Source organism: Dendrobium catenatum, unplaced genomic scaffold, assembly GCF_001605985.2.
Source record: "Dendrobium catenatum unplaced genomic scaffold, ASM160598v2 fragScaff_scaffold_273, whole genome shotgun sequence".
NCBI classification, from domain to species: Eukaryota; Viridiplantae; Streptophyta; class Magnoliopsida; order Asparagales; family Orchidaceae; genus Dendrobium; species Dendrobium catenatum.
In genome coordinates this window covers 1735232-1762086 of record NW_021318735.1, presented here as the reverse complement: position 1 = coordinate 1762086, position 26855 = coordinate 1735232, and the positions used below count along the sequence as shown (strand labels likewise).

General features: G+C 32.9%; 1 protein-coding gene across 2 annotated transcripts; it reads left to right on the top strand.

Moving 5' to 3' along the window:
• The first annotated feature begins 7208 nt into the window (after positions 1-7208).
• Positions 7209-19664, top strand: LOC110106764 (nuclear pore complex protein NUP1). 2 transcript variants are annotated; one of them, XM_020836777.2, is made up of 9 exons: positions 7209-7622; positions 10739-10791; positions 11953-12068; positions 12479-12644; positions 13927-14241; positions 14408-14446; positions 15556-16260; positions 16382-16800; positions 17472-19664. In XM_020836777.2, the coding sequence occupies exons 1-9, from the start codon at positions 7373-7375 to the stop codon at positions 19279-19281; spliced, it is 3873 nt and encodes a 1290-aa protein (XP_020692436.1). In that variant the 5' UTR covers positions 7209-7372; the 3' UTR covers positions 19282-19664. The 2 variants fall into 2 exon arrangements, with proteins under 2 accessions (XP_020692436.1, XP_020692428.1); XM_020836769.2 differs by having other exon boundaries at positions 14363-14446.
• Positions 19665-26855: the final 7191 nt, after the last annotated feature.

Genomic DNA, 26855 nt, shown 5'->3' with positions numbered 1-26855 from the left:
ACACAAAAATATTACACAATAGGCTTCTTTTCCTTCAAAATTCCTTAAGGGGTCATTTTAAATAACAAATATGATATTGACCATATTTATTACATAGAATGCAATATTTATCACTTCTACTAGAAATATTTTGGCAAATTATATTCATCCAATATGGCTCTAGCCACATCTAACAGGTCTTACTTTTCTCTCAAATATACCATTATGTTGTGGTGACCTGGGGGCTAAAAAATTATGTATAAGACAAATTCCTCATAAAAAAACAATAAACTTCTTATTATCAAATTCACCTCCATGACCACTTCTAATAAGTATAATGGGTAACTCTCTTTCTCTCTAAATCCATCTTATGATATTTTTTAATTCTAAAAATGCAACACCCAAAAAATTATTTACTTAACACTATTAAACATTAAACATTTTAATTCAAGCAAGAACATGTCATTATATTTAAGATCAATAAAGTATATTTCATCTAAAAGCTTAATCAAATAATTATAAAATGAAAATTAAACTACATACCCATTATAGCAAAGCTAGTTGATGCTGATAACATTATATTTTGATCCATTAACTAGTATAAAATTCTAAAAGACGTAGAAGCTATAGCCAATGGCACTGACTCCTATTATCATTCTTTCGTTGTTATCTCCTAATGACATAAATACACTATAACTAGGTTCCAATAAATTTAAAAACTAATGGTCTCCTATCATATGCCTCAAACATTCACATCTAAATACAATCTACCTTCAATGGTCCTAGATTGAAAGAGAACCTACATAACCATTTAGTCCATTGGCTTGAAAACCAAAATTGCTTTGGACCAACTGATAGAGTGAATGACATATTCAAAAAGTGTAGGGGGATTCAAATTACTTGTGCATAAGTAAGCATAAAAGCCAAAATAAGCTGAGTTGTTTTATGCATAGTCAATGCTTTATAATTTCTAGATAAGTGTTATCCATCACCAAAAGTAGTGCACCTAGTCTTTGTACATATATATGATCTACTATGAGTATTTTATTTGAGAATGGATAAATCATAAGATGCTTTTCTACTAAATTTATTCTAGTAGTTAATTTTTTGCATTAAAATTTACATTCTCTCTAGGTAGTTTTACACATACAATAGTTTATTTTTAAAGTAAGAAATCATTTTTTCTATTTGCAACTATCCAAATCATTATGCAATTCTATGTAATAAGATTTAAAATGTGTACACTCTTCTTTCAATGTATGACACTTCTTATTTAAATTTGATAAAATATTATTTATATTAGTAAGAGTATCATGAACATCATCATATAACATTTCATTGACCTTATCTGTATGGTCATTAATTACCATGGAATAGATGTTGGGCTTTCATGTTTCCATACGATCCAAGTTTTCCCAAGTCACTTATAATGCTCGCTTATCTTTCCTTTATGTAGACTTATCTTTTCTCCCATTATTTTTCAAGGGTCATTTAGATTTTAAAAGTCTGGGCTTATTGCATTTGAAATATGTCGGAGTAACATGCTTTTCACTTGTAAGGTTAGATTTAGACTTATTCTAATTTATTATTTGACCTTTTTTCATTTTTCTTCTTAGAAGTTTTTTTTTTTCTTAACATCTTACCATTCTTGTGTATTTAAAGAGCAAACTTGTCATCATAAAATATAGAATGTGTTGAGTCACTTTCTCTCATGTCATGCCACCCAAGCACAACCTGCTTCGATTTCTTCTTCAAGTTTTCCTCCTCATCATTTTTTGAATAGAACTTTAGCTCACGGGCTACTAAGGAAATATGTAGATGATTAATAACATAAGAACTTAAATCATGTGCTTCAAAAATAAAGATTATGTTAGGATCTCATATGTTTGACAAAGAGCATAGGATTTTGTTTATATGTACTCAATTTGTGTACCTACTCAAATTTGTTAAGGCTATTGATTATATTATTAAAATGTACAAATATTTTTTGTGGTTGTTTATCCTTGTTTCGGCTGAGAAAGTTCATACTCCTACGTTAAGATGTTAATATGTGTCTCATGTATCTTATCGATGCCTTATGTGATAACAACTTGAACCAAATTTCTTTGCTTGTTCTTAAATTACAAATCTTTATATAATCATCATATTTAAGGGTACACTAAAGAGCATCAATACCATTACTATTTAGAAAGCCTAGTTAAAGTTTAGCCACCCTCTACCCTTCTATGGGCAGTCAAACATCCTTACAATCTTTACTAATTATAAGAAAAATTTTCCCTTTTAAGATGATATTTCAAATATGCATATCACAATATTATAAATGCAAATTAAAATGGAATTTCATCAAGTAGGGGTGGCCATGTGGTGAAACAACCTAGCTAATTTTATCAAAAGTGTAATTATTTGGCAATTAAAAAAAATTATTGCATCAAGTGTAAATATGCAAAGATCACTCTTAGTTGTGAAACCAATATTGTTAAAGCAAAGGCTCTAATACAAATTATTTGTTTACGCATACCCAGAGGTGGGGTGAATTGAGTTATTAAATTTTTTGTAAACTTTTTTGATCTCAAAATTTAAGCACAAATATTATTACAATACCACATGATGCTAAAAAAATGATGATCAATACAAATAATAAATAAAAGTGAAAGAAGAAAAAATCACATATGAACATGTAAATATTACGCCTAAACATAAATGTCCACCACACCAAGGATTTCATGCACAATTTATAGTAAACAAATAATGTTACTTATTTGACACGTGGTGAAGTCTTTACACCAACTTTTTTTGGGATAACCTTCCCTTTCATTGATTCAAGCTCCCACAAGCATTTTGAACAAGAACACTCCAATGAAAGATAAGAAATGACAATGAAAATTAGTAGCTTAAAAAAAGTAATGAATTCTTACACACAAATTTCTTACAACAAGAAGAAATCACGCAAACTATACATCAAACTTTGAAGAGCGATCTCATGGAAAGCTCACAATATCTTCATTGATCCTATAAGAAAACTCACAAGAAAACTATTTGTAAAGAAGACTTGGTGGCTATTTTCTCAAGGAGGCTAAGGTAACGTTAGAAAAATGAGCAAAAGTTTTTGACATAGAGTTAAGTATTCCTATCTATATTTTGTGCCTTCTGTTTTATAAACCTATTTAAATTACTTATAATCTGATTTATTTAACATAATTATTAGTAGTTAACCTTAAAAAAGTATGAGAGTTCTAGCATTAATTGGATTCAAAATGGTTTGAATGCTTTAAAAAAACTTCCCTAAAATTCATATTAGTGGAGGTCCGCTAAACTTTTTGAAGGCTTGAAAACTTTTAGTCGAGATTTGCAGTAATTATTTTACAGAATATCGAATCTTTGTATCTTTATAGGATTTCATAATCCTTTATAGAGGCCTACAAGAACTTTGTGGTAATTCGTAGACAATAGTAGTTATGTCAAAAAAGTATGTTATTAACTAAATTTTTTCTTTAATCATATTTAGGATCTTCAGTACTTAAAACTTTATTTAGTTTATTATAGGCGGGGTCTTAAATATTATTTTAAAAATATTTTGGTTGAAAAAAAATTATTTAAGGATATTTCAAGATAACACATTTATTTCGTTATTTTAAAATTATGTTGACCTCACTTAGCTTGCTTGTTGTGCATATCATCAAGTTTTTTTTTTTTTTTTGCTTTTATACATAGATAACTCAAATTTATTTTCTTAAACTAGTTGGGCTCATGTTCTTGTGTTTGGATTATCCTGATGATTTACTTGTCTCTTGGCATGCTAGACTGAAATCATTAAGTGCTTTTAGGGCACATGGGGTCCACATAACCAAAGGATGGTTGACTCAATTCTATCTATGGGAGGTCTACTAAGGTCAATTGGAAGATTTTATTGAAGGTCAATTTGATTAAATTGGCCAATTTAGTTTAATAAATTTAACCGAGCCAATTAGGTAATTGAGCTTATTCAAAGCTCAATTTAGCTCAAGTCAACTATGATTAGTCAGTTGATATAGTTTTAAAGATTATAATAGCACATTTTGATCAAATGGTTCAAATTGTTCAGAATAACCTAAGCTATCAATTTGAGTCAAATTGGGCTAAGTGAGCCGTTTGGTCTATTCAAGGGCCAATTAAAGCCAAGTTATGTATGATTGACCTATTGAAATTTATTTGAGACATTAATGGTTCAATTAATTTAATTTATCTGAAGGTTTTGGTCGATAGGGTTAAATAGGTCCATTTGGCCTAAATTGGTCAACTCACATATGATTTGATGAAGAAAATCATATGAAAGAGGTTTATCTAATTAATTGGATTTTTTTTTTTCAAAATCACCAATTGGATCTAGGATTTAAAAATGGGCCTACATGTTAAGCTCAAAAGATCCACTATTAATTATAATGCACGAACATATTATTGAACTAATGGAGAAGATATTGAGTACTTATAGCACCAGTTGGGCACACTAGAACCAACTAGGGTTAAGCTAATATGAGGTCTAAACTTAGGCTATTTATGTTCATTGATATTCAATTGAATGATTAAAATATCCTCCAATGGGTTTTTGTAAATCCATTGGTATCCTATAGTTATCTTAGTGCCAAATATTAATCTACTCTTGCTATGGGCATGCTAAAGCTAAGATTGAGTTGGACATATGGACATGCTAAAGAGTAGAATTTGAATTTATGGTTAAACATTAAATTTTAAGGATTTTTTATTCCTTTAAGAGAGAACAATAATTTTAAGATCAAATATCAACTTTAAAAAGTGACTTAAGTTTCAAAGTCACCTCTCGCATGAGAACCTTATGAAGTGGTATTTAACTCAACTAGAATAATATTAATAGCTTTTTTTTATATAGTCTCAGTCTCAAGACCAACCAACAAGCTTAAATTAGTTATATTTGGACTTATTAGTTTTCATAAACTGAAATAAATTAAAAATTTATAAAATTGAATCTACATACCAAGTGGGTTGATCCAATTTAAAAGTTAATATTTCCTTCAAATGCAAGAAAAAAATTCAAAATTAAGTATCAAATTTCAAAAGTTAATCACATCTCAAGATGATTAATTCACTAGGGTAGGGGATAATGATAGAGAGTACTACAAAGTGACAACATCCTTCCAAGGTATAAGATTAGCGATGAAGAAAATAAAAAAAACTATAGAGATAAAAGCTTAATGGATCTAAATATCCCAAAATATGATCAATATATAATCCTGACACATAGACACGCAAAGTCCGACTAAGATATGGGTTTATTGAAATTAATTGAGATATTAAACTCGATTGAAATATTAATAGATTTTGGTAAGTCAAATCCTGTCTTAATACTAAATTGGATTTTGATTATCTAGATTAGATAATCTGAATGTACTAATCACCATTTCTAAGTTGATGTAAGCGAACCCTAGTTTTTAAAAAATAGAATTAAAAATTAAAATCTAATTTATAAATGAATAATGTGAATATATTGACACTATTCTTGAATTCATATAAATGACTTGCAGGGTCTTCAATAATCTGAGATCAAACTCAAAAGTTAGATTGGAGTTGATAAAATAAATTGAATAGTTTGTATGTACAAAAGTTGGTCTTGAATTAATACAAACAAAATATCAATTTTAGAATTTTAATAATGTGAACTTAGTCTTAAACATCGACTTAAATTTCACTTAATAAACAAGAAACCTCTCACAAATGTAAATATAAGACATTATAATACATCATTTAGCCTCTATAATAGAAGCTTCAAATTTAATCCAAATTGAAGAGGTTATAGTTTCAAAGTTCAATAAATCAAATAAACATTGATTTTCCTATTGTATTAGAATATTATCAAATGATTACTTTATTTGAACAATTTAAGCATAATATTTCAATTATTGATAGGAACATTTGATGGAAGTCATTATTATCTACCAAAAGATGAGATCCATCTTTGTAACTCTTTTAATTTCAAAGTGGCCCTTCAAGATATTGATATTGACCATTTGATCAAAATAGAATGTATAAGCTTCTCTTCTACCCATTTATAATCTTGGACTAAATCTATCATGCCCAAATAAATATTTTTTTGCATCAACACCGCTTTAATCTTGCATTTTGGAAAAGTTAGAGCCTGAAGATGAACCCCTCTTCTTTTTGTCTCTTCCTCACTGTGACATTCTGATCTGCAAGAATATTCCTTTTCCTTCTAAGTTTTAATGTTCCTCCTATACTCACCTCTTCTCCTAGTTGTCTATCAACTATCAAGAATATAAACCATAGCAAGGTTTAATTCAAATCTCTTCCTATCTATGCTTTTTCTTTGAAATTGGTTACTTGCCTCAATGTACATGCATATATTTTTGAATTTGCTCTGTCTCTTCAATCTTGCATCACTATTGGCATGGGGTGTATCTCGGCTCTTAAAATCTTTATATAAGGTGTTATTATTTGTTTCTTTCTTTGTGCTCTTGCAATAAACGATCCCAATAGGATTTTGAGCCATCTCAAAAACAAATTGAGCTAACTCGAAATTAAATTGAGTTTGTTCGAATTCAATCCAATTTTATTTTGAGTTGATTTCTATCCACATTTATGCTTTGCTAATTGTTTTGAGCCACTAATGAGTTTGCTTGAAACCAAATTATTCTGCATCCTATCTGCCAATATAAATTAGAAAAATAAAATGAAATTGGATTATAATATTTATATCAAAATTTAATTAGATTAATGCTTATCATTATTTGATTATTTTTAAATTAATTTAAAACATTAATAATCAACTAAAATTTATACTATGCTCAATATGACAAAAAATATGAACACCCACTCAAAATTTTACCAAAAGAATTAAACTTTCAAATATTTACAATTTGACCCTCGAAGCGCCGCTTCCCAAAATCATGTTCTAATTTTTCAGCTACCTTAAAATTAAAAAATAATTATAGTTTTACACATCCCTCCTCCATGGATTGGCTATTCGTGGCGGTATATCGGCCATCAGATCCATGCACCAACTCCGACGGAACTCTTTCCATAAATACTCCAAAATATACATATATTTAAATACCAAAATTTTAGCCCGCTTAACACCCAAACAATATCTTCATGCCACGTGGTAAATACATGAATGAACACAAAGCGAAGTTCTTTGGTTGGTCTCATATTTAGTCCCGCAAAAACGCCTACAATACACATAAAAGGATGACGGCGCTTGTGGTGAGACCTAACCGCATCCGCATAGGTCGTTTCTTCCCTTTCCAAGTCATCCCGAAATCTAGGGTTTTCTTCCGCTTTCTTTCCCTGTTTCATCTTTTCGTTCTCCATATTTTCTTTCTCTACATCGCCATCTCTTTTCTCATCGGGTAGATCGGCTCCATTGATGGAGTTGCCGGCGTACGAAGGCGGTACGGGGGGTAAGTTTCGGCGGCAGCCGGCCCGGCGACCATCGCCTTATGATCGGCCGCCATCGGCGGTGCGCGGGCTACGTGGTTTAGCAACTCCGGCTGCTAGCGGAAGTGGATGGCTCTCGAAGCTCGTTGATCCTGCGTCGCGGTTCATTACCGGGAGCGCCTCCAGGATCTTTTCATCTGTATTCCGTAAGGGGCTGAGGGGCTTGCCGGAAGCTGAAGGTTAGATTGCCAAGCTCTAGTTATCTTTAACTTGGACTAATATTTTTAAATGTTATGTTCATTTGGTTATTCGTGTTTTAAAAACATGTTTGCTACATTGACATCTACTCTGCTTGCCTAGGACAACTATAATTCGTGTAATAAGATGAATCAAAAACGGGTGGGAATATGAAAACTGATTTGATATCTGAAATCTTTAGGTACCTTAAATGATATTCTGTTAATATGTGTTTGTCCGTTGACATTGGTCACTAAAATGCTATCTTTAAGCTGCTAACTCTAGGAGTCTAGATTCTATGTGCATCTATTGTACGCATTGATGAATCTGAATAATTTCCTTGATGTTGGAGGATCTCTATGTTTATGCAAGGTTGAGATTCACTCTAGTGATTGCTTTAGCGGCTTCTTTTGATTGATTATTTTTCCCTTAAGCTAGTTGAAATGATTTGTAGTTCCATTTACATTTTCGTACGTGTGGCTAAAACCAGCCAATTTGTGCCCTTCTACTATGGAGTTTCCTTGCAGTTACAGAAATTCAGACGTTAATAATGTGGTGTTAGTGATGTGTGAGCCTTTAGGAAATATTCTTATGGGATCATATTTGTGAACGACGAATGATGCACCATGACTCAAAGTTCATGGAACCATAGCGTGTAGTGCACAGTGAGATCAATGTCATTTTAAACATGACACATAATGTTAAATAAGTATAAATAAAAATATATATCACTTAAAAATATTATTAAATTGACAGCTAAACCATCATGATAATATAAACAACCAAAGTGAAAATTATGTTTAAGTAAACAATACCTTAATCACTTAAAATAATAACCATTTTCAACAATCAAAATAATTTTGTCAATTGAGTCGTTGAATTGTGGGTTCAAACACAAGGTGGTTTGACCAAGTATTTCCCTATTTCGATTGGGTTACATCTAGGATCAGCCTTAAGCCCATATCTTTTTGCTTTAGTCGTGGATGTTCTCACTAGACATTTGCAAGAGGATGTTCTTGTTAAGAAAGGTAGGGGTAGACCTAAAAAGACTTGGTTAGAAAATATTAGGAATGACCTTTTTTATTAGATTTAAACGAGAATTTGACTTTTAATAGGACACAATGGAGAAAAAAGATTCATGTAGCCGACCCCACGTAGTGGGATAAAGGCTTGATGTTGTTGTTATAGTCGTTGAATTGTGGGTAGAAAAATTTTGTTGCAAGTGAAGAGGATTGTCTTGGATGTGGCAGAGGGACTTATGTTTATAAACATGCATGTAGTCTCTTGCAATTACTTCCAGAGTCAGAAAATTTTGTTCGTACCATAAGGGAATACTTGCTTGGATGGGCATTGTTTCTTCTTGCATGACTACAAGTTTTGTTGAATCTGCCATGAAGCTATGTTGGATCGTGTCCCCAAGATCTTCGAAGTCGCAAGGATCCACCTCTCTTTGGCTTCAATTCGCTGCAAGACGGAGATGATACGCAATCGTTGAAATAGAGACTTGATTGCTTTCTTGAGATTGTTGAAGCCAAGCTTGGATCGCATTCGCAATATTATGAAGCCCCACCTAGATTGCCTTCTTGAGCTTTGATCATGAGCGTGCGTGCTGATTCAGTTTCTAAGGCATTATTAGGGAACTATTAATTAGCAAAATATATGATAAATTCATAAATATAAAAATAAATATCTGTTTTAAATTTTAAACCATTAAAAATAAAATAGCATGTGATATGCGATTTTTGTGCGATGAGCTATTACTCATGTATGTGGGAGATAGCGTGCACAATTTGAACATTTGCACCGCACCATACAAATAGTGTCGGGTCTAACGCCATGCACCATTGCATGCACTATTTTGCGCCGTTGGCTTGTATGGATGGGACAAAGCTAACCCATTTATAACCAACATTGACAACTTATTATTAAGAATGTTCAGTAAATACTAAACTAGATATGCCCATAAGGAAGTCGCACTGTCATGAGTTAGGTTTTTCATAAGTAGCCTAAACTTTGTGAGAGAAGAAGCTGTTTGACCTCCAACATATGTAGCGCCAAGTAGTGTATTTGTCTAAGTTATGCAACTTCATATATCAGATCTATTTCTATATCAACACATGGCTAACATAAATGCACCTTTCATATATGTTCTAGTTTGAGTTTTGTCATTCATTATAGAAGACTTACTATCACTGCTTCCTCCATAGCTTATTTATGTAGCATCTTTTGAAAATAAAACTTTATTTCCTTATATAGCTCACAATAAACAAAAGTTTGCTAATGTATAAATTTTTGGCGATGCTATACTGTTATTTTTTTTATCACCTCTAAACCAAGTATCTTAAAGTTGGTTTGTGTTATGATTTTGATCTTTTTTTTTTAAGTTCTAGTGTTGTTAATTTTGGTGGTTTTGAATTTTTTGATTGTTTTGATTTTGTTGCGATATCAATTTATAGCTCAAAATTAATAAATTTAATTGCTTTACTTTTAAAAAACAATATAAGAAATAAAAAAATAGTTTCCTTTTAAATTTAATAGAAAATGATATATAATTTTTTGCGCCTTTATTATGAGAATGATGAGTCTATAATACTAAAATATGTCATTGTTACAAAAAATGAATTACATGTATGATGCCAGTATGAAGACCACTATGCTTTTTTAACTATGATAATATTTTTTAGATATATTGTTTTGTATGCATTATAAAATACAAAATAAATTGAATAATAAGCTATCATATTTTTAAATTTACCAAAATTTTATAATTAAATTTGACTGATGAAAATAATCATTCATTTAGATATAAATTTTCTTACATTTACAAGCATTGAACAAATGAAGTGAAAAATGCTATTTGTACTAATAAATGCATATATGTAGTAATTTATTATGATGCATTGAAGTCTATTGTAAACAATTTATTGGGATACATGAATGTATGTATAGGATATGCAATGTATCCACTACGCACAAGGGCTGCTTTTGTTTCATATTTGTGAAGTTAGATATTGCATTTGACATAATAGGAAGTTAGAATCAATTGAATACTTATTTTTTAATTATATACTAATACTTGTATTTCTTGAATCTCATCTTATTGATTTATGCATTGTAGGCCCAGAGCAAAACTGCCAAGTTAGACCGTATGTGCCTGACCCAGTTGATGTTGTAAGTAGTTGACATGCACTTTTTCATGTTCATACTGCCACTACTATTTACTTATTTAACATTTTTTGATTTACTTGTTTGAGTTTACATGGTGAGTTCATTTGAATAATTTCTTTCTTGCATTCCACTTGGAAATTTATGTTGTTGTGCTTAGGTAAAAAATGTTTAGATATTCCTTGTGCTATGTTTTGTATTTTACCATTCTTTTATAGCATGTCACTCTGTAATCATTAGAACTATTTGATGCACTTTGGAATGGTTGTCATGTTCTGTGTTAATTATATATGCTTATCCTATCTTTTTAAAGGAGTTTAGAATCCAAGTTGGCTAGTCATGTCACTTGGTGGAATTTGGGTTTGGCCTTAAAATGACATTTACTGTTCGTTGCCAACACCAACCAAATTTATTTGTTAAATAAGTGCTGTCATCCAAACCTGAACCAATCCAAGCAATATCCGAGTCACCTGAAAATTATGTGAATGAAAGAGTTGGCTGGGCAATTTTACGTAAAGATCTTTTAGTATAATCTGAACCATGATATGTTATTTTCTCTGACATCTGAAAGTCTTTTATTGAGACTAATTTTTTTCACTACATGGCTGGACATCATAAGTTCATGTGTATAAAACTTGGCTTTCAGCCCATACTCCCTTTTTCCAAAGGGCCTAGGTGAACCTCTCCGATCCCCCAATCGTGTTTTTCAGCACTTTTTGCCTAAATTTTAGAGCTTCATTGTTGCTGTGCTGGCCTTAATGTGAATGGCTTAGAGCTGGTTCTGAATTGAAAACCAATCGCAAATTATGAACAGTGATTTGAGTTCAATTAAATTTATGCCATGCTCTGGCATTGTCCTGACAAAAATCAATAATTCTAGAGTATCACATTTCTCCAATTTATTCTATCAATTATATAGAATTGATCTTAAGTACTTTCTTGGATAGAAATTGATGGGAATTGGGATACAAAATGGATCTTAGTTTATTATCGGAGGGATTATTTGATCAATTTTTTATGATGAAATTAAATTGGAGAAATTGGGATACAAATAGTGGACTCTTTTGGAAATTTTCCCTTTCAATTTTACAATTGAATGTAATTTTTTGAGAGAAAATTCTCATTTCTTTAAAATTCCTTATTTGCCACCAAACTTTCATGGTGCAGCCTCCGAGTGAATCCCAGATCCAAGAAGCAGTTGATGCTCACAACCCAACAAAGAATCTTGAGACTCATGGAATTTCTGAGATTGAGCAACTACTGAAACAAAATAAATATACGAGGTATGTGTTGCTAAGTCTTCTGTGAACCTCCTTAGATATCATGTTTCATAATACTCACTCTGATTGAAAACCGGTAATTTTAGTCTGTTATGCTAGCTATTTGAGTATCATTTTAGTTTTTTTTTTTGTTTTCCCAGTTTCTTGAATTTTCTTCCAAATTTATTACTGTACTAAATTTCTCCAAATTAGTTTCCTTCCTTTTTTCTTGGGAAGTTAAAACATGTTGCTATTCAGGTACTTTATTTTTTTGTCTGAAATAATGGAACTCTTAACAAGCATGCATTTTAAAGTCAAACTGCTTTAGACCCTGTTGCAATTATTCATGTGCATGTTTGAAATTTACATTTCTTCTACTGTATTTGCCTTTTATTTCATCTTAAATAATCCTTTGAAAGCTACTTTTTCAACAGGGCTCAGGTTGATTATCTGACAGGATTAATATGTTCAAGAGCTATGGAGCCAACCGGACAAGAATCAGAAAATTATAATGAGAAAGTCCTTGTTTCGGACAATAGAATTGGTGTCGGAAATTCCAGCTTTAATAGAAATTTATCAATATCAGAGAGTCCTTTAAATGTAAGATGCTTGCCTTTTGTTGCAATTATGCTCATGATTGCGGCATTTTTTTGGTTATCGTGAAATACTAAATCTTTATCCATCATAAATCAAGCTATCCTTTTCTCAAATTTCAAGGCATCATGACCTTAATACTCCATTCTTTAAAGGGGTATCATCTATTTCTTGGAATAATTAGGTTTCATTCAACATATATTGTAACATGCCTTATTGATTAATATCCCTGATCGAGGATGCGAATGCTTGAATGATTGCATTTATTTCCCGTTTCTATTCTTTTTCATTTATTTCTGTACACAAGGTGACTGGGTGTTGATGTTCCCCGATTTTGCAAGTATTCTGGTTTCTGTGCACAGATGGAATTTGTACATGCTGAAATGAGTATGGGGTTTATTCGTTTAGCCCTTTGTATGCATTTGTGCACACTAGTGTGTATTAAGAAGTGTAGATATGCATCTTATTTGTGTTTGCTGGTTATTACCTGGTCCAACTATTCTATGGATTCATGTGCTATTTTATGAAAACAGTGAAGTATGAATCTATCCATTCCTTTCACTGTCCAAGTAAAACGCTACGCACCTTGAACTTTTTAAGTTTATGGGTTGATGGTTTCTTATTTGTGAATGCATTTCAGATTTTTGTTGCAGGATGAACTATGCCGAGTTGGGTTTGTAATTAATGCTGTTAGATGTGTTTAGCAAGTTAGTTGCACAAACTTTTAAATAGTGGGTTTGACAGGTGATTTGAGAGGTTAAAAACATAATGTTTTTTATGATTGGAATTGTTTTTTTAGTTGGCACCAATTGTTTTTGTCATCAAGTTCCCATGCTTATTTGCATTGCATTCTCATATAAGTTGCCCATGTTGACTTTACTTTTATTAAGCTGATGCTTTTTAATGCTGTGCTAATTGTAACAAGGAATTGGGACTGGTTTGTTTTTGTGAACAACATTATTACCTGCATACATAAATGCATATCAACAATTCTGATTTTAATCATCCAAATATTCTGCTATTGCTCATTATATGAAGTTAAGTTCACAGGCAATAAGGAGGATTATCAAATTTTTTTTGTTTTTTATTTTGTTTTTTGCATTTATTTTTTATATTTCTTTCTTTGAATTTGTAACTCTACCTCTTTGAGCGGTCTTGTAGAAAATTCGTTTACTTTCCTCCTTAGGATTTTAAACAACATTTTAGATAGAATGAATTATTTGCTACAAATAATTGCCCGTGCATCCTTCTTTAGTTAATGCAGTACATTTTTGTTGGTGAATTGCAGATTTCTCAGGCTGTGGCTGCTTCTCCTGCAGAAATCGCTAAAGCATACATGAGTTCTAGACTCCCAAAAGCATCCTCTTCAGCTATTGGTTTGCAGAGCCATGGATTTCGGGAAGATAAAAGTTCACCTTTTTCTGGGCCTTCTGCGACAAAACCACATGGCCTGCCAGTTATGCCCAGATCTGTTTTGCGCTTTTCGGAATCCCCTGAACTTTCAGGTGCAGGTTATCCTACTCCAAAACCTCGTGGAAGATCTGATATGTATAAAATGTCCCGCTCTCCTTATTTCAAGGTCGATCCGGCAATAAATGAGATGGTCTGTTTTCAAACTTCTATATGCTGTTTTTATTTTCCATTGTAGTCAAGCTTTGATTGTAATGCATATTTTTCATGATTTTTTGTGTTAACTTTCATATTCGATTGTTTTATTATCCTAGGCGAGTAAATATACAACTCTTAGTAATGCTCCTGCTTCTTCTCAGGGGACCCCAGGAAGCACTTCAAAATCTGATGGCCGACAGGTAGTGCCTACCCTTCTTTCATCATTCTTGTTCTTGTTAATTTAATTTCATTGTTTTTAGCATGGCTTGATGATTGCATGGTATTCGGAAAAAAGCAAAGATGGTTTGCCCTTTCATTTAAATTCCTATAAAAGCCGGTTATACACTAGCTTTAGAGGGGAAGCTGGGTTGCATTTGGGACAGTCCTTACTATAGTCATAATTGTGTTACCATGCAAATGTGAGTTGGTGACCATCCATTTGCATCTGCTGCAGGCATTTAATTATTTTTCCCTCTTTGCAGCTATTTGATTTTGTCTGTAAAATTGTTCTTGTGGCAACTGATGTTTTAAATAGCATTGTGCCATATCAATCTTGTTAAAAAGCTTTAGAGTTTTCCTCTTCAACCCTCAGTCTCGGTGTCTCATTTCTAAATTCATGTACCTGCATTTACACAATGAAAGCAATTAACTGACCTGCAGCCTCTCCCATCAAATCTGGTTAAGAACAGCTGGTCTTGTGACAGCTGCACAATTTTCTTAAGTTGGGTTCAAATTGGCTTGATATGTGATTGTTAACAATCCTATTTTCAATTATGTTTGATTGGTGGAATCTTTGTACCCTTAGCTTTTGAGATGCTTTGGAATCTGATCTTCTTCCTGGTTAGTGGCTTGCTATAATTACATGAGTGACATTGCATCTGGTGAAAGGATTTTTTTTGTTATTTCTTGTTTGCTCTTTAATATAGGCCTCATGTTACATTATGGATTTCTTCTCAAAATGCAAAAAAGTGTGCTGCTATGTGGCCACATAATTAGACTGCCATTTAAAATGAATCTTAGTTTAATGTCATATTTCCAGTTCATGTGTTTATTTGTATGCCTAGATATGCATATATATGTGCATGTGCATGCTTGTGTGTGAGGTGTGATATTGCATCTCTATGCCCAACTTACATGTTCAAATGCAATTATACTTTTCACTAATTTCCTGTAGCTATTTAGTTGCAGATTATGCTTGTTTTTTGACAGTATGGTTTAGTTAACTTTCTTAGCATGATTCTTTAGAGTATTGATTTGGTACATATATTCATGACAATCCGTTGGATTTATTTTTCATTTGTTTGAGCAGGCCTTGAAACGGAGTAGTTCAATTTTAGATAGTGAGTATGGATCTTTTGGCCCTATTCGTAGGATTCGTCAGAAATCTGGTCTAATTTCTGCAGCTAATGCACGGTTTGCATCTCCAAGTAGTTCTAGAGGATTTCCTTTACTCCAACTTGATAAAGAGGATTTGGATCCTACTTCATCTCGTCAGCCTTCTTCACTGAATGAACTAAAGCATGCCAGCTCAGGTTTACAAATTGATGAAAATAGGAATGATAAAATATTTTCTTATAATGTTCCTCCGGTTCCAGGGCATTCAATTGAGACAAGTCGAAAAATATTGGAACAACTTGATAAATTTACACCACCAGAGAAGAAGTCTATTATGAAACCTATGGGCATGGATGAATCACCCTCAAAGCTAACCAATGATATGCTAAATGGACGAGCGCTTAGAAGCATGGAGAATGTTGATACCTCCAAATTTTTAAGTACGGATAAATTTGGTACTCCGGATTTAAGAAATGCAGAGGATCCACAAAAACATGGTGGTTCTCAATTAGAAAAGCTGGGCAAGGCACAGGAAGATAGCTCTTCAAAGTTGGATTTTCAAGGAGTTAAATTTGCAATGGTTGCCAAACCCAGTATTTGTTCTGCAGACATCCCCAATACCTTTCCTGCTACAGTTGTTTCAAAAAAGAAGCCAGCTTTCCAAATGACTGCCCCGGAGGTTTGAAATATGTTGATTTTTTTCATTTTCTTGATGTAATGGTTGCATTTCTCTTTTTAAAGTTTTGAATGATCAATGCTTATTTACCTTGTGGTTAATCTTCTGTTCATGTTTTTTAAAGGATTTGCTTGAGCTTGATGAAGAAGAAGAAGCAGTGGATGTTTCTATTCAATCTATTCAATCAATCGTGAATGTGGTTAAAACAGAGTCTAAATTTGCAGAAACTGAAGCTTCTATTTCTGGCGTGTCAGCACTGGAGGTGCCATTTCCATCCTCAAAGAGTTTGAGCGTTTCCAGTTCCATACCCTTTACAGAAATTAAGGATGCCTATGACGCTTCTCATAATTCTGAAAAGGAGAACAGTTTTAGATTTCCTGTTGCAACTAAGTCCAGTGGTCTTTCTTCGCCATCTCTCACTCCAACTATGCCTTCCCAATCTCATGATAAGCCGCTGACTCGAACTGAACAAACAGTAGTTCCTCCATTTATGTTTGGTTCTGTGGCTAAGGAATCCCTTATTGAATCTAAACCAGACCAAAGGTCAGCCACCTTATGGAAGTTCTTTTCTTTTTTTTTTTGCTAGAAAACATACTATAATTTGTTTCTTTGCTTTTATCTTGTGTCTGGTTAAGATTTTCTTTTGCTCTGAAGGTTCTGCTGATTCTGTAGGTACTGTAACACTTTAATGGACCATATGTTGGAATCTTACTTGATAACTATAGTCTTAGGTAGCACTAATTCTTGAAACTGTTAACAGTAGACCTTTTATCATTTTCTAGGCTACATGTATGCATGTGGCTTGATTAATTCGGAATCACTTAATCAAGCTTTTCGTTGGATATTTGGCACTTTAGAAAATCTTAACATATTCTCTGAGATAACCATAAATTTGCATTTTGGTTTCTGTTTAGTTGAGATGAAAACTAAAAATTTGGGGTGAATAGGTATGTCTACTGGGTTTTCTTTAACTGCAAGAACTAGGATTAACTCCCAAATATTCTCTGTTCCTTTTGTGCACTGTTGTATTTGTACCAGGAATTAGGAGCATACTAAGTTTTAAAAGGGTAGCAAGAAAAATCCAAACTAGCTTTTAGAAATATGTTTATTTAATTGAAGAAAAAATTATGTAAATTCTAATCACAGTAAGTTTAGTTCTTCTGTATAACTTGTTGCAGAATTTATTAATCTATTTGTTATTCTTCTGTTTGTAGTCCTGATGGAAAGATTCAGTTGGAAAGGTCAAGCCTTCTCAGTGGTGGTAAGCATGAAGCAGAAAGTCTGCACAAATTTCCTGGAATAGGTGCTTCAACTGGCATGTTAGCATTGGGTGGTGCTAAAGTCAGTTCTTTTGGCGCATCAGTTACTTCAACCCAGAGTAATGGCTCAGTACATTCATCTTCATTGCCATCTTTATTAGCAGCTTCTACACCAGATTCAAATCCTCGGTTGCCAATGAGTTTACTCTCATCAAACAGTAATTTGGCAGCCGCCAGTTCAAGCAGTCCACCACTTTCATCCACTTTACCTGCATTTTCCTCTGCCATTACTTTAAATTTTAGAGCTGACTCAACAGCTGTACCTGTTTCAGTTTCTCTATCATCAGATAAATCAAACTCTGTTGATGCAGAAGAAAAGGTTTCTAACAAATCACCATTCAGATCATTTAATTCTCCCACCACACTGGTTGCCTCATCATTTTTAAGTACAGGAAACAGTAATACTTATTTAATGGGGTTATCCTCCTTTCCTGGCTCAGGAGGTACTCCCTCTGTCGAAGCATTGCCTTCTTCAAGCATGAGCACGTCTACAAATTCTACATCAGTAGTGCCTTATATTTTCTCAGGGGTATCTAGCGGTGGCTCTGCTTTTGCTGCATCACCTTCATTGTCAACTAACAGTAGTGGTTTATTTGGTACTAGCGCTTCTGTTCAGACCAATAGCACAGGTGTTTATGCTGCTAATAGCAGCTCTGAGAAGTCCAGCACAAATTTTGGTGCTATAGGGGGGTCAATCTTTGGTGTTCAGCCAGCCCAATCTGGTAGTAGTAATTCACTCTTCTCTCAGAGTTCAACAACTCAACCGGACTCTTCTTCATCTGCCACATTAGGGTTGGCCAGCTCTTCCTTGTCAGCATTTGGTACCTCTTCAGCTTCAGTATTTGGGTCGAATAGTTCATCTTCACCAGGATTTGGGCAGGTGTCATTTGGCATTACAAACCAAAGTGCAAAACCTTTTGGTTCAACTTCTGGTTTCTCTTTTTCCCCTGCTTCTTCTGCCAGTTCAAGTTCAGGGTTTTCCTTTCCTTCTGTTACTGCCTCTGTTGCCAGTGCATCAAATTCAAGTTCTGGGCTCACCTTTACAACTGGCTCTGGTCCTTTAAATTCTGGTTTCTCCTTTTCTCCTAGTGCTAGTTCTTCTAGTCAAGATGGTAATACTCTTTCACCCGCAGCTACTTCGGGTTTGTTTGGTAGCAGTTCTCTAGGTTCATCATCTTCCATCTCTAGTTCTCAGTTTGGTTCTTCACCATCAGGCTTTTCATTTGGACTTAAATCTACTGCGTCAGGTGTTTCCTCATTTGGTTTTGGTTCTTTATCAGGACCTGCTTTTTCATTTGCTTCTTCTAGTGCCAGTGTGTCAGCTGCAACAGCCACACCTCTCTTTGAAATGAGAAGCACATCCGGTGGTTTTAGTTCTGCATCACAGAATAATGACCAGATGAGTGTTGAGGACACCATGGCTGATGACACAAACCAAGCTCCTGTGCCTGTTACTTTTGGTCAACCTAACAGCACCCCATATACAAATTTTGTGTTTGGTGCTGCAGCGCCTTCTAGCGGAACATCTCTCTTCCAATTTAACAGCCAACAAAATACTCAAAACCTTCAAAATCCAAATCCATTTCAGGCAGGAGTTAACCCGGATTTTGCACCAGGAGGGAGCTTTTCTTTGGGCAGTGGAGGTGGTGACAAGTCTTCACGAAAAATTGTGAAAGTTAGACGAGATAAACTTCGGAGAAAGTAGGGAGTGAAGTTGATTTTTCAAGTATTTAGCTGTCTATTTCATGGGTACTTCTGGGCAAAATTTTTGGAGGCAAGAGGTAAAGCTTCATTGTTCATCCACCATGACTCTGCATATTTCCATGCAATGGAGAAAATTTTTCTGTACTGGTACGAGTCTGGAATCAAATTTATGTTCTGTTCTCTTGTATCTGCCCATCTCCTTCTCTATATTGGTTATATTGTTACAATTTTGGTTAGCTGTAGTACTGCTGTAAGTTTTCCTTGTATGAGTATTAAATGATAATTGTTCATGGCTTCATGCTGTGGTGAGCATGCTTTGCACTTGTAAAATAGAACAATTTTATCTTTTTAATTTAATTAGTCTCATTGCTTGATTATATTTCATAAGTTTATATGTGCTCTGCCAAAACAATGTGTTAATGGATTTTTACTTGAATATTCTGTTTCCCGTGTGAGATGTGTGTTATTTGTCATTTTCTAAGAGTAGAAAAAGGCCTCTCAGTGAACAGTGACTTGAATTTGAATTCAGTCCCATTTTGGTTGATTCTTCTTTGCTGCTTAAGGTTGGTTTTGCGTGTCTTGAAATTCAGGTCAAAGGAATTATTATGTCAACCAGAATATTGGTGAAAATAAATTGACGATCATCAGTGGTGTGTTTTTTGATTTTGGGGTGGTTAATGAAGGTGGAGAGAGTGATTGCTGAACAAGGGTCACAGTACCATTATTTGTTTGTTCCAAAGAGGCTTGGTCATAGATAATGGAGCATCAAATGGAGTGAGTAATAGGTCCACTAGTTTTCTCAACTGTGAAGAATTTATCATGATGGAAGGTAGGGTTGTAAGCGAGTCGAGTTGAGCTTTAGTCACATTTAGTTTGAACTTGAGCTTGATTTATTAATCGTGTTCGAGCTTGAGCTCGAGCTTTGTTCTATGAGTTTGATTCGGCTCACAAGCCAACTTATTTATTATGAAAGAGAAAAAATGATTGTGATTTAAGCAATTATTATAATAAAATGCTAGAAATAACGAGAAATTAAAAGCAATTAATGATAAATTTCTTAATATTATGAAGTGAAAGATAAGTTTTACATATTTTTAACAACCTTTTATTTAAAATCTCGAATGCTAATATATTTTAAGTGCTTTTTATACTAATATTTTTAAATGAGCTGACTCACGAGCTAATTAGTCTAGTCAGAGCTGGCTCAAGCTTGGCTCATTAGCTCATCAAGCTTGGCTCACAAGTCATTTATCGAGTCGAGCCCGAGTTGCTCACAAGTTGAATTGACTCATTAACACCACTAATTTTAGGACAACAAGCCGGTCAGCAATCCATGAGGTTAAGGTAGTTGTTTGTAAAGGTACAATAAAGATATGTAGGTTAGTGTATATATATATATGAATATATATGAAGGTGAGTGTACATAAATTGTAATTTAATATTTAGAAAATTTTATGAGTACAGCAGGGCAATTGGCTGCAATTATTATAGAAAAAATAGAAAATATGTTACATAGAATATATATAGAATGATGCCCAATGATCTATTAGAATTTAAGATTACTTGCATACATTTTAATAATGCCAAATGGCACACGCCATGGCACACGGAACGGTGTGGTGCCATTTGCATGGCATGACACATGTTCCTAAAATGATGCGCACTATTTATGCTATTCATGGCAATGGCGCATTGCCCCTATGGCTTGCTCTATTTGATTGGGGTTTGATTTTTGTATAGTTGTCACATCACATAATAGGCTTGGTTAAGATCTACCTATAAACTTGATTTGAATTGTCATTTTCATGTTGACAGAAGCTTGGTTGCAACCAAATCAAAATGTTCAAACTCAAATTTAGGTTGATTTATTCAAGAGTCTTTAATCTAATGTAATTGGGCAGTCTTATAAATCTTCAATCTTCATTGTTATTATTTGAAAATGCATTAGGTTTTGCCTTTGTTTACTGATATATTTACATTCTAAATATTTTACCTTCATTTGGCCATGCTACATAATCAATTTTTTTTTTTAATCTTTACTTTAAATTTAATAGGTGTTATCCACATCTTCTACTTAATATAATCATTCCTTATTATATCCTTCTCAGTTTAGCCACATATCCTTTGTAGCAGTTTTATTTTTGTGTTGCTCAACTTGGTTATGGGTGGTAATTTTTATTTTTTAACATTCAAATCAATATAACATAGCTTATCCTATTGAATTTTTTTGATAATTTATAAATCTCTATGATATTATCTTATTTATATGGTGTATCCTTATTTGCATGTTGGAGAGGCTTCTAAGGGATGTAATTTGATGACTTTTTCACCATTACTTGGAGGTTTCCAACTCATAGTAAAGAGTGAATGATTTTTCATGAAAAATTGTGGGGGAAGAAACACTTAAGACCTTGCCTATTTGAATAATTGTACTATATTTAAGTTCGTTTTATATTTCCTCTTTTTGCCACTGTTTTAAGAATAAAATATCAAATGAAAAAAATAAAAACAAGTTAGCTGACGTTATTAAATTTTTTATTTTTTTATGCGAAGTTGATTAATTCAAGATGCTAATTAATAAATGGAAGTCAATGAGTAGAAGATGTTGATTGATAAACTATGTAGGTTTTTGATTAATTTGGAGTGATTCTTGGACATTGAGCAAAACTTCTTATAGTTTTTAAAGCTCTCCTACAACGTTTTAATCAATCAATCTCCCCAAACGAATAACGAAAATGCTTATTTATAGTTTTAGTTGGGTTAGTTCATTTAAATAATTTAAAGGTTCTGGCTAATCTTTAATAAATGTTTCAATGTTTAGTAATCTAAAGATCAAATTCATGTAGGATTTTTTTAGACGAGTCGTAGTACCCTTGACATTATATTGATGGCCGGTGGCTATGATGCCTTTAACAATTCAAGGATGCTATGGTGGCGCAATGATGTGGATTATTGATCAATAGGAAAAATGTTATTTGATTGGATTGAATAATTATGAGAAGATTTGTTGTCTTCTGATTAGATTTGACAACGAATAAGAGAGAATCTCTATGGTATTGTTACTCTTTTCAAGAGGAACAATCATAGATGGATGGCTTGTGAAATGGTTCAGTGTTGGCATAATAACTTAACTTTCAATTGTAGACATCTATTTATGATGATACCTATTAACATGTGTTAGTAGATGGGCATCCACACCACCTTATAGTTTGGGGCATTATTGTTGCTTGTGCTCTCTCCCTCATCCTTAACCTTGCTTTACTTTTGTGAGGAAGGGTAGCTGGACCAATCTAAGCTTTGATTTGATTGTTTTTCAACCAGTCATTAAGTCGATGCTGTGTCATGGAACGTTTGTTGTTCAAACATTTCATTCTGAAATTTTCAAAGCAAATGTGCATCTTGTGGAAAATAGGAAAATGATGAATTGGACCAAGGGGCCACTACTTGGATTTGAAGCAGCAAGGAAAGTGATCATTGTTGCATGGAGCAACTTTTCTTGAAAGGAATGAATGAATGGTTGTCACTATTAATTGGAAGATTTTATTTATTTGAATTTCAAATTGTAACTTCTTTTCTTTTGCAAGTTTTTGAACATTTCATTCTACACCTTTTTTTATGTAATTGTATATGGATATCAAATATCCTATAAATATTGTACTCTTCTTCTTGATTAATAATAAATCTAGAAAAGTATATTTTTATCTCCAAATTTACATATTATAAAAGCATAGGATTTGGGTTGTGTTTCCTAATAGTTCATGACAAGCATAGATTGGATGGAGCATCAGAGGACAACCACCTTTTAAATAAAACCTGATGATGTGGGTGATATGATCAGACCTTACAACGATTACTTTCTATTCTAAGTACGACCAAAATACTTTACTATAGTCAACAATGCTCACAATTTCTCCAACTCTCTCTGAATATGCATTGATAAACTAAATCGTATAATTATTTGGAGTGATCTCCAACAGCAAATTTGCTATGATGATAGGAGAAATTTAGGTTGCTTAATGTGGGAGGTAAAAAAAACCAATCATGAATGTTATAACATTCATGACATGGATATCAAAGAACTCCGTAGTGATGGCTTGGCTCCCAAATTTGATGGAGAAAATTATTGCAAAAACTTCTATTTTCCTTCCAACCACAATGGATGTTTGACATGCTATTCCTGAGCCTATTCAGAGTTAACGAACTCCCATTAATTTTAATCTTAAAATCAAGGTTTTGTCGATCTAAACAAGGACAGTGGGAAGTTATCATGTATTGCAAGGAGATGGTGACATTGAGGAACAATGCCATGAAGATGCACGGGATAATTCAAATGATTGTGCAAGGTTCCAAAAAGAATGGTGAATGATTGTGTTTGCATGTTCTTGTCAGAATGAATCATAACCTAGATGAACTGAAGGGAAGAATGCTAAGTGAAAGATCTGTTATCTATTTGTGAAGTTTTTCATGAGGTTAGATAGAAAGAATATATAAAGAAGTTTATGACGAGCCAGATAACACCCAATATGTATTATGAAGCTGAAAATTTGACTCTATTCTATTAGGGATTTAGCTGTTAAGGGAGAAAAAATTAAAAAAAAAGGATGTGGCCATTGCGAAAAACCATGGCACACGACCATTACTGAAGATTCTCATGAGCAATCCATCAACTTTGAAACATCACCTTTCCCAAAGGAATAAATATAATACTTGTAAAAAGTTAAAAACTCATTCAGTCTCCATAATTTCCCCTCACTCGTTCTTTGCCACAAGAAGCTAGAATAATTATTTTTTGTAATAAAAAATTGAACCACAAGACTCATGATTCATTGAGTCTAGAGCAATTGATCATGAGATAATTGCTCACATCGATTTTCTTAATATGCTCCTACTAATTAGAAAAAGAAATTAAGGTTGTAAATGGGTAATTCTTGGCTATCAGGACTTAATACAAATTTTATCCTTCTGTGACTCTTTGTAATACTCTTAATTTCCCAAAATTATCATGCAACCTTTTATCTATTAGGAAATAATTCTTGATTATGATTGTCGTGTTACGTTTTAATTTCTATTCTTCCTATTGTGAATTTCAGGAGCTAGCCTATAGGAAGATGATTGATAATGCTAATGAGCATGAAGGACTATTTATTTGATGATGGGACAAATATGAGTAAAGAAGTTCTATTTTGAGTCTACTTCCATTTTTCATTTTCTTGAAACAATGTTATCATAAACTTGACTAACTTATTTTTTTTAGTATTTAAAATGGTTATTTCCAAATATGTTTTGCTATAAACATACATCTTTTTTAGGTATGAAATTTGTCCTTCGGTAAAAATCGTGGTTCTGATTCTCTAAAATCTTAGAAATCTTGAAATCTATTTTCTTTAATACATTGTGATGAGTGGGGTTCCTCAAGGGTGTCAATTGATGATCATACTAGGATTAGTCAGGTCTCGTAGAGAAATCATAGGTTGAGGAAATTTTTTGAAAATTCTAGACCATGATAAAAATGCATTTTTTTTGGAAAATTCTTACGGTTTTCACACTAGTCTTATTCTTACTAGATCTTAATGGGGAGTTCGTCATTGAAATCATTTCTTTGAACAGTAGTTTGAATACTGTTGTGATACAAGAAAGTCATCAAATTTTCTCATTTTGCTAGAAGTTGGGTGAAAAAAATGCATCATTCCTAAAAGAACAATTTTTTGAAATATTCCTATGAATGTCAATGGCAAACAATTTTTAACGTAGCTTCAAGTTAGTTTTTTTTTTTAAAAGTGGGGATTGTTTGTCAAAAGTTCAAACAATTATTCTCAACAAAATGAGACAAAAAAAATACTCATCTTAGTAGGATTTTTTAATCTTTATCAATCATGTGCTAAAATATCCATAGTTGTTGCTAGCTTAACTGCAACATTTCTTATAAACATGATCCCATAAATTTTTTGTGAATTTTGAGACACCTTTATATATGTTTTAAAAATATCTTCCTTTAGGATCTTGTCCAATCTTCCCATTAAAATAAATCTGTAATTGTACCAAGTTTAGATACAATTATGATAACAATTGTGAAAAATTAAATCTAAACCAATAAAATGTTTTTTTTTTGGGTTATTTTATACCAACAAAAACTATAACAATAATAACAACAAGTCTTTATCCCACCAGGTGGGGTCACCTTCATCCTTTTTCTTCATTGTCCTATTAAGAGTCCAGTTCTCAATTAAATCTAATAAAAAATGTCATTTTCTATGATGCACCAACACGGTCACAACACGGACACTGGACACATCTATAATTAAAAATATAGGACATGGGTACGACGCGGACGTGACATTATAATTTTTAAATAGTGTATAGAAATTAATATAGCATCATATTAGAAATGACAAACAATATCAAATCAATATCATAATTACTTGTCTAGCATATAATATAAAACAAATGAGCATAAATATCCACTTCAATCACAAAAATATAAGCAAAAATTATTTAGTACAACATCAACATTCAACTACTCATTAATATTTAATACATGATAGTCTCAAACTATATTTGAGTGAGTTTTATGCGTCAAACTTCTTAATAGTCCTAAGCTAAATCTATTCATTTATTCAAAATGATGTGTGTTTGAGGTTTCCCATTCCATGCTTATGTAAAAGAATTAATGAATTTATTAATAAATTGCTAACAAAATGGTGATAAACTACTAATAACTTGTTGAAAAATATAATAACATGGACTAAAAAAACTCAAAAAAATAATGAAATTTAAGCGGCGTGAAACAAAATTTTAAGGTAATGGTTCCACTATAATCCTAAACTGAGGAAAAAACTGAAGTTCTTACCTTTGATAGAGATTAAGAGAGAGTGAGTGATCTAATAATTAAGGTCGTGCATAGATCTGGTGTTGTCGGCATAGGTCTTTGTATGCACCGGGCTAGGGCTGTTAGGAAAATTAATATGATCGATTTTGGTGGTCTTGTCTACTCGCATAAATAACAAAGAGGACGAAAACGGAGGAATGGCGACCTCACCTGCTCGAGTATTAGGCCCTTTAAGCCTCGCTTGCTTGCGTATTAATCTCATTTGGCCTTGCCAGCTCACGTATTAGCCTCCTTCGACTTGCCTACTTGTTAAATGAAGAAGACGACACTCGCGTAAACCCTAGCCTGCACGCTTGCGAAAATGAAGAATATGAAGGGATACGACATACGCGGCTACTTAGAATGAGCTCATTTTATTATTTAAGATTTTTTTATAATTAAATATTAGACATGCTTGTTCGTTTCAATTTAATTATTATTTTAATTGAACATGTTTCGGCCATGTCCATCACGTGTCCCAACTGTGTTGAGCGCCTGTCAGTTTTCGACATTGCAGACCTTCATAAGGTGTGTCGATGCATCATATGTCATTTTTAATACTTTCTAATCAAATCGTTTTTGGTTTACCTCTACCTTTTATAATATAGGTCGAATCTTTAAATATTTTGATCCTATTACACTATTTGTTCCAATGGTTTTTCTTTTTATTGAAAGAAAACTTTATTTGTGTCAAATATTTTTTGGGAGAG

What these genes read in the sequence shown, in the direction of transcription:
- LOC110106764 (XM_020836769.2), top strand. Translation starts at nt 7,373, where the DNA reads ATGGAGTTGCCGGCGTACGAAGGCGGTACGGGGGGTAAGTTTCGGCGG. An exon ending in GGGCTTGCCGGAAGCTGAAG is followed by an intron (nt 7,623 to 10,738) that starts GTTAGATTGCCA and finishes TATGCATTGTAG; the next exon opens with GCCCAGAGCAAAACTGCCAA. An exon ending in AAACAAAATAAATATACGAG is followed by an intron (nt 12,069 to 12,478) that starts GTATGTGTTGCT and finishes CTTTTTCAACAG; the next exon opens with GGCTCAGGTTGATTATCTGA.